The following is a 9,189-nucleotide window of genomic DNA, read 5'->3' as shown; positions in this document are numbered from 1 at the left end:
CAAACAAAGGTAAAAATGACTATTCTCTTTAGTCTTTATCCATCTACTGATACAGTTAATGTACTGCACAGAAACTAGATAAAACTAAAGTGGTCATGTGGCTCACATCCTTGGCCTAAATTCTTAAAGATGGTTTGGATCAGATATGAGATTATAAAGGGTCAAAAGATGGAACAACTGCAAAAGCAATAATTTTGCCCACCACACCTAGAAAGTGAATTGAATTGCCTGAGGGAACAAATGATTGGGGAACGTTAAGAATTTAGAAAAAAAATAGTGTACTTGTAAACAAAAGAGGAGCCTCCGCTTAATGGTAAAAGTACTCGCCGTGTGAGCGTGTTCAAACTGTTGAAACAACTTCTTGCAGAAATACAAGATAAGGCGGCATATAATGAGCTAAATGTGGTTCGTCCCTTTTTAGATACCGCAAATAGTGAAAGCTTAGTGCATCGGACACTTGTAAACCAATGACATGAACCAATTGGGGTCTGCTTGTTGTGAATCATGATTCTTATTTGGACCATGAAGTTCAGAAAATGTAATGGGCTAAGCCCAATTAGTAACCCATCTTGCTTGGAGGCCAACTTCTAGACTTATATACAGCATGCAAATTCACTCTCTCTCTTATTTTAGAGAGTACCAGCATCAACTTTCTCTTCATAAGATCTATCTAGTACCAAAATAAAGAATATGACACAATAGTACATCAACAACTTTGATTCATTATTAAGGAGAAAACAAGGTTATTTAGGAAATAACAACGCTATTATACAAGCACAAGGGCGCCTCAAAGGTCCATGGAGGTGTACTAAACTAAACTAATAACTACAACAATAAAGATTTTAAAAAATTGCCTTCCAAGTTCACCTGCTGGTGGCTGATCTTCAAGGATTGGGAGTGAGGGAGGGAAATGAAGGGATGGATTGCAGTATCAACTTGCGGCTGCTTCGACGACCAGGTGAATGCGAATGTGAATTCCCATAGTTACAATGAGGAGGAGAAACTCTCTTCCTGTTCGGAGAGGCTGTCTTAATGCCACTGACTGGAGACTTAGTCCCTTGGAGTATCTCGGGCATTTCATCTTCTTGAACTTGAACCGACTCAAATGGCTTGTCAAACTTGGGTTGAGGTTGAAAGAAATTCGGCCTTCCAACCCCTTGGCCAGCAGCATATATACCACCAGATGAGGATCCGATAGATAGAAATGATGATCGAGGCGGTTTGTTCTTCAACGAAAATGGAAGCTGCATTGGTGGTCTGAAAAGCAAAAAAAAAAAAAAAAATCATCAGCAACTTTAGTAGAATAATAACATGAAAAGCATAAGAAAGTAACTTTGCTTGAAAAGTTAAAAGATTGATATACCTTCCAAAACTTAATGGTGTTGCAGGGGGGGCAGAATCTGGATTCTGCTCGATATCACTCTGTACAAGGCTCTTATGAGAAGTTCTATCGACAATACTCTTTTCATATGCATCTGTTTCCTCTTCCTCTGCATCCCCATCTGTGCCTATGTAAATAGAACCTGAATCAGAATGGTACATTCTCAAACTACATTTATCGGTTACCCTTCACAGCAACTGAATGTAACTAAAATGATGATATGAACCAACTCCAAAATGAAATGGGCTTAGCCCATTACATTTTCTGAACTTCATGGTCCAAATAAGAATCATGCTTATAGCCACAACAAGCAGATCCCAATTGGTTCATGCCATTTTTGTTTGGATGGCAGAGAATGTGTACTGCTATAGAAAGGATTAAAACTAAAATCAAGCCAGTATTAAAAAGTACTTACCATCCTTTCTGCCAAATGCATTCTTGCATCCTTCACATCTGCAATTGATGGAGCATCCGACCCCACCCTTCAAGCCCAAAAAAACATTTATCTATCAGCTCATGTGTAAAACAAAAGCATAACCAGTGCAACTCGGGGGGGAAAAAAATATACCTGATAGCATTCACAATATTTCTTCAGGCAACCAGATTTCTTGCAGTTGCATCCTCTCTTGTGACGAGCTGAGGCAGGAGTCTTGCTGGAATCATCCTGCAATGCAGTTAAATTACATGGTTTATGACTTAAGTGAAACAACAAATATCTGCTGAATGAAAGCCGAGAATTTTTTCCGTACCCCTGTTGTTTCAGAAAGAGAGTCGGTGGTCCTTATCACTTTAGGAGCAAAAGCAAGAGGGTTTCGTGATTCGATCTGTTTGCGAGTTGCAAGGACGGTATCTTCATGAATAGGCTTGTTGAAGCAGTCTTGACATGCACATGGCTCCACACAGTAGACTCCAGCAGCAAAACATTCACAGTAACTGCATTGACAAGTGAAATAGGAAGGTTAAATTTGTATCCCAATAGAGAGGGTCTATATCTTCTATAAGGTCTAATTACCTGGATCACAAATATCACATTCTACATCTTAAATTCTCAATCCAGAATATTTCTCTTCTGGGTTACACACAGATGGTAGGGGCAGTAACCACATGTCCAAGAAGTTGGGAAGCATTTTCTGGTCAGGTCATCTCAAACTCATAGACGTCAGAAAAGCATCCAACATAAGAGCTACCTTCAGTTATCATAAGAAGTTTGTTTCATGGTAAGAACCTATGTTGCGCGGACTCTCCAAAATGTAGCCGCACCCGTGCCGGATCCTTCAAAAATGCACTACTTTTGGAGGATCCGACACGTATCCGGCTACATTTTCGGAGAGTCCGAGCAACATAGGTAAGAACCTATTTTAACAGCTCCGGATCATGCTTTTGTAGCATGACACTCACAGCAAACATTTCCTCTAGGGCTTGCTTGGTGTCTTGTATAAGAAAAGATAATCTTGCCATAGAACTCTATGACTAAGATAAAGTTGGGTTGTGTTTTTCGTTTTCCCTATGAATAATGCATGCATAACTTGTGCAAAATCTATGAATTATTTTATGTGGGATGGGATAGTGGAATAAGAATATATGTATGAGCAATACATAGAATAAATAACATCATAAAATACCCTTTAAACTCAGATTTATTTTCAATAATAAAGATAAACCGGCTTACATTAAACTGAAATGCCTAGATAGAAATAGTGAGCCAGCTTACTTTAAAAGTAAGGCATATAGAGTAAGAACAGTAAGCTGGCTTACTATAAAGTCAATTAAGCTTTGATAAATAAAGAATTAAGCCTTTTTTTGGAATTAAAAAAATCTTAATGTTCATAAAAGAAAATCATAATGTATGATATAATAAGAACTTCTGATAATTTTTTATTTAAGGAATTTTTATGCTCAAACTTGTTTATTGCACTAATTACTAAAGTAATTCTTTGCTTTTGAATCACACAGTTTTAGTTTTTCTAAAATTTCAAAAGCTTCAGGGTACAAATTTGATCTCAAACAAAAATTGCATATTGTTCATTATAACAATCTTCATTGAGCATAGACTTTTATCAAACAATAATTCTTTGAATTAATAATACGTGATGTACAGACCAATGTTGCTAGGACTCTCCAAAAATATACCCGGATGCGTGTCGGATACTCCAAAATTAGTGTATTTTAGAAGTATCCGCCACGGATGCGGCAAGATTTTGGAGAGTCCGCGCAACATAGGTACAGACCAAGGGCAATGTATGTGACAAATTTTTATCCGGTTAAAAACCAGGACATGCTTTAGATTTTAGGCTGTATATCCAACCTTTGAGGCATTGAACCGAACGTCCCCACAAGATATGCATATCCACTAACTAATCTAGTGATTATACTTCACCGTATTATAACTTACGTATTTATATACTCTACATCTAAGTTGCTCGGACTCGGATGGGGTGTCCGATATGGGTGCGGATCTAGAGATCGGATCCTTCATGATCTAGATTTTAAGATTTGGGAATACGGATCCAGATACGGATAAGAGTGCAGAAATTCGGCTACAAATAATTAAAATATCTAAAAATAGATTTTAAAAATATGTCTAAATTATAAGATGATATGTGGAAAACTAACACAGTATTCTGAGAAGGAGAAAATATTAATCAAGACGAGAATTCGAGAAGGAGATAAAAGGACAAGGACTGACATAAAAATCTCTATATACAAGGTATTCCATTTTCTTCAATTTCACCTTAGCTTTTGTTTTGTTTTTAGAAATCATTGTATCTATCCCGAATTTCTTTGTCAATTTTGGTCAAAGTACACAAAAACGGTTGACCGAATCCGGCACGGATCCCATACCCACACCCACGTCATGTCGACAAGGGTGTGGAGCCGAAAGTGAAGAGTCCGAGCAACTTAGTTCTACATCACTTCTCATTAACCAAATAACCTCGTAGTCAAGCACACATATAATTCAGGAAGATAATGGCATTCAATTGAACAACCGGCAGCTCATTTAAGTACTTAATACACAAGTCATGTCATGAAAATATAACGAAAACTAAGTACATACTAAAGATATCACATGAAAGGAGGATAATAACTTACAGTTTCAAGCATTTTGATTTTTTACAGTTACAGCGCTTGCATGATTCACTTTCTCCAGTTTCCAATCGACGCCTGCAAAAACAGTTTTTAATCAGATAATGGTGGAGCAAAAACAGAGATCACAAGAACAAACTAAGATCAAAAGGAAAAAGGGCCATGCCTCTTTTTCTTCGGACTAGTCTGGTTAGGCTCTTCACTATTTACATATCCAGGTGCCTGGAGAACATCCTCCATAAGGGGTAAACTATTCTCAAAAGGAACAATTTCTCCTCCTCTAGAGGTTTCAGGCAGAGATTTAACCAGAGATTCTTGACCAGTAACCAAAGAATGAAGATTGATAGATGAGCCAGATGCTATTACAAGCTGTTTGCCGGAAGCATTAGCTTCTTGCTTGACAACTTTGCCATCTTTTGAGGATGCTGTAAGGGAATTCAAATGCAAGCCAATTCCAGGTAAAGTGCATCGTGGATATTCATTTACAGTCTTAGAAGGTACTAGTTGCTTATCGTTGGAGGCAACGTTCCCATCAGCTTCTTGTGCAGCAGAAGAACCAGAACCTTCATCTATATGCTTTCTTCGAGGTCCCACCATCTCGAACACTAGACAGCGTCTTCTCATTCCACGGTATAAAGCAGAGACCATCTAAATAGAAAACCGGTAAGATCAAGATCACAAAATGGAGAACTTGAAAGTCAATGTGAAACATGCTCGCAGCTATTTGATAAAAGCTAGAACGATCAATTAAACAACTTCAAGATTAGCTAAACCATTAACAAACATACACTATGTTTGAATACTTTTCTCCATCTTCTGGCAAGAATGACTGCATCAACCAAGATTTCCTTGAATTGGTGCAAAGCTAAAATATGTTGTATCTTACATTACTCAGGAACCAGTCGAATGGTTCCAGCAGAATGCTGATGACAAAAGTCAAGGTTCCAGACAACCACAGACTTGTCAAAAACAACGTAGTGTCTGAAAATTTTCCTTTAAGAGCATAATCTGACTCAGAAAATCTCCATATCCAAGGGATAGGATAAAAATAATACCACAAACATCTGTATCCTAAACATAATATCAAATGTCACGGAACATTCCTTTGAAAGCTAAAAACTTGGTGCCCCTCAGATGATCAGCTCAACAGCAAAACCAATGTACTCTGTAGTAAGTCAACAAGATGCCAATGAAGAATGTATAACATAAGTGTATAATCATGCTACTGATTATATATGCATAGATAGAAAACAGCATGTATAAATGATGTTTCCCAAGTAAAAATTGCAGTTAAAACAAGAGTCATAATATAGGAAGAGATGATTAAAGGAAAAGAAAAATGGAAAACGCCGCAACTTCAAAAAAATAAAAGCAGTTGCTATCTCATGTAATAACGGTAAAAGCACACCGGTGTCAATAAACTAGTTCACAGTATGCGAACTCCTCACCTCATTATCATTTTTTTCACTTTGACCGACACACATGCTGTCATTGGTTAGAGAAGCATCAGGTTTCGTGTTTTCAGCGTCAGCATATTCCTTGAGTTGACTTTCCTCCCCGGGTTGAGTAGATGGTTTCTCTGTTTCACTTCCATCTCCACCACATTCACTGGTACTAACCTGACTAAAATGTTGCACATTCTGCATTTCATTTGAGACATATTCAAAAGTCCTAAAATTAGGACCTGATGCTTTCGTGAAAGCCTCAGGGTCACCAGGTGAGTCAAAGATTAGTAGATCGGTAGCATCAGTAATCAAACTCTCCCAATCACATCCTGAAGCTTCTTCTTTATCTTGAACAATTTCATTTGTCCCGTCCATATTAACCTCACATCTCAGCAAACCTTTTCCAGATATCTCTTGTACCAAAGGGACATATGTCACAGAAGTACCAGCAAATTCTGACAAACTCTTACCTCTTATGCCCCCAGTCGGTAAAGTACTGGGACTGCTGCACTCATAATTTAGACTTCTTGCAAGCTCAACTGCAAGCTTTGAGCATTCATGGGATGGTGAAGCCGGTGCTTCACCCCCAGAAATCCCACAACCAAAACTTTCCTTGGGCTCAATTGAGTTATTTACAGTATCTAACATACCCTCATCAGTATCAACTTTAACACCATTATCAGAAGCAAACTCCGGTTTTGATGGATCTGAGAGCAGGTGCCTGACGAAAAAACAACAAAGTCAACAAACAAACAAGTCTGATCCAAAAGAAGTTGCAATACCAGATCAAAACAAACATTGATTACCTTCTTAGGAATCTAGATTCCCTTATGGAGCTGACATGAGGTGAGGTGAACACAGACGGTATAGATGCAAAACTAAGGGAATTGAGCGTCTGAGTAAAGTGTGCGGACTTATCTAGTTTGATGGGGGAAAGGTTGTTAAGGAAATTAAAAACGGGGGACTCCTGCATAGAGAGAGAAAAAAAGACCTTTAGATAGCAAGAGATCGAGAATACAAGAAAACAAGCTAAGTGATAATTTCATCAAAACTGGGTTTCAGCATTTCAACCAAGGAACAAGCTTAACCCTTTTCCAAATGATATATTTATTTATCTTTAATCCTTATGCAAAAGATCAGTAAAGGATATCAAGTAAATGTCAGAGATAATAGACCACATAACGAGCACAGTAGAAAAACGAACTTGGTTCATTCCCGCTCTTTATTAATCATATGTAGAGCAGCTTATTTGCCTCATGAGTTAATTAGAGGCATGTGCAAATTTTCCAAAAATACCTGGAAATTAATTAGTGTACCTAAAGAATTCTTTGTGAGATACAGCAATCCAAGAAAAAAGTCAATTTCCAGCAAATACATGAAATGGCAGCTGCATATTTCATCTTTGCTAATTGACCTTCTTATAAAACAACTCCTTCACCCACAGCTCATTTACAATCGAGGAAATCCAAACCAAGCAAGACGAAACAACAACAACAACAACAACAACGACCAAGTAGAATCCCACAAGTGGGGTCTGGGGATGGTAGAGTGTACGTTGACCTTACCCTTACCCCGAGGGAGTAAACTAAGTAAGACGAAAATGTCATGAAATTCAATCGACAATTAGACAGCAGAACCAACGGTTGAATCCCCAGAACAATCAAGACAGACAACTAATCACAACATTTCCAGATACAGAGTAAGGAAAACTATGACACTATAAGGCACAGATGAAAAAAATCTCAACAAGATAATCTCACAATGCAAGACCAAATAAACTTCACCAAATTTTAAAACAGTAATGAATTAACTAATGAAAGGAAAAATTAGTTAGAAATTAGCGGAATGGAAAGGAAGAAGTTTTATTTAATTAATGAATTAAAATGCATCACCAAGCATCCAAATCTAAAAGCGAGCAAAACATGCAAACTCAGAAAATGATAAGATAAACAATTCCAGCGACATAACCAAAGTCGTGAAGCATTTTAGACACCAGAAAGATAGCAAATCTAAGAAATCAAGAAGTCATTATTGTTACCAATTACACAGAAAATCAGTTTCTCTAAAATTTGACAGAGGTCAAGTACAAGCAAATAAACAAAACTACCACTAGAAAACACATCAAAAACAAAGAAGGAAAGAGGAAATAGAACCCAACAATTCCAGTAATCGACCCAATCTAAACCTTCAAAATAACCAAAAAATCTAAACCTTCAAAGTAACCCAAAAATACAACAAATCAAACTTCAGTACACAAAACCCATCAGGCAACAGTACCAAAGATTCCAAAACAATCAAAAATTAGCAAAAAGATACAAACTTTAGGCTCTTGGAGAAACCAAATCAGTAATAAACCAAAAACCCACAAGTCCATAATACCAAAAATTCCATACCCGAAAAAAAACGATTTAAAAGATTAACAAAAAGACTCAAACTTTAGGCTCTTAGAGGAAACAAATCAGTAACAGAAGAAACCCACAAGTCAAAAAAATATTCAAGAAATTAGCAAAAAATTCAAACCTCAAATTTGGAAATAGGTGTTGCGATCTGGTTCTTTTTCCTCTCTGGAGTGTCCATTACCACCACAACGCCGGCTTTAACTCCTCCCCCTTTTACACACTTTCTACCTTCTACTAATTCTTCACTCTCTTTCTCTACTACATTTTCTCTCTCTAAACTCACTTTTTCTTCTTCTGTAGACATAACTCTATTTGATGTACACACACAGAGGATACACACAGTTTCCCTCTTAAGAGTAAAGAAAGAGACAGGAATTCAATAAGAAGCGGGAATTTAAGAATGCTATGGCTGATAAAGAAAGGTGTGGATTTTCTCGTGCTGATAAAAGAATGGGGACATCTATACCCCACCACCCCCTCTTTGGCCTTAACAGAGAAGATGTTGCCACCACAGCTGTTGTTGTGTTGATGACTTGGTTAATATTATAACAAAATACAAATATAGAGGAGACGAGGGAAAATGGACCATTAAAAGTAGAAATTTTTTTTGACCAATTCTCCCCCTTTACTTTTTACTTTTTTTTTCCTTTTGTGAGAAGCCAAATTTATAAATTTAACCTTTATTCATCACAAATTTAATTTCGATTGAGGAAAATCCAACCTTGCATTTTCATGCCAATTGTTTTCTTACGAAACATTCACGTTGTTTTGAAGGGATAGCTTAGTTGTCATAATCCATAATTTAAGTGTTAATAATACAAGTTTAATCTGATTATTTATTTTCATACGTTGTTCTGAGGGGTCAGCTTAGTTGTCTTAA

At 37.1% G+C, this 9,189-nt stretch overlaps 1 protein-coding gene across 2 annotated transcripts; it reads right to left on the bottom strand.

Annotated features, from left to right (window-relative positions):
• Nucleotides 1-702: 702 nt before the first annotated feature.
• LOC107774592 (protein tesmin/TSO1-like CXC 2) lies at nucleotides 703-8,744 on the bottom strand. 2 transcript variants are annotated; one of them, XM_075257289.1, is made up of 10 exons: nucleotides 8,431-8,744; nucleotides 6,717-6,877; nucleotides 5,914-6,631; nucleotides 4,632-5,113; nucleotides 4,472-4,543; nucleotides 2,131-2,314; nucleotides 1,950-2,045; nucleotides 1,797-1,863; nucleotides 1,364-1,523; nucleotides 703-1,257 (listed from the first exon to the last, which is right to left on the bottom strand). In XM_075257289.1, exons 1-10 carry the CDS (start codon nucleotides 8,611-8,613, stop codon nucleotides 885-887), a joined length of 2,496 nt encoding a protein of 831 aa, XP_075113390.1. In that variant the 5' UTR covers nucleotides 8,614-8,744; the 3' UTR covers nucleotides 703-884. The 2 variants fall into 2 exon arrangements, with proteins under 2 accessions (XP_075113390.1, XP_075113391.1); XM_075257290.1 differs by having other exon boundaries at nucleotides 1,364-1,508.
• Nucleotides 8,745-9,189: the final 445 nt, after the last annotated feature.

This window comes from Nicotiana tabacum, chromosome 7 (assembly GCF_000715075.1).
Source record: "Nicotiana tabacum cultivar K326 chromosome 7, ASM71507v2, whole genome shotgun sequence".
In the NCBI taxonomy this organism is placed as follows: Eukaryota; Viridiplantae; Streptophyta; class Magnoliopsida; order Solanales; family Solanaceae; genus Nicotiana; species Nicotiana tabacum.
The sequence above is the reverse complement of the archived record's forward strand: the minus strand, read 5'-3'. Positions and strand labels throughout refer to the sequence as shown.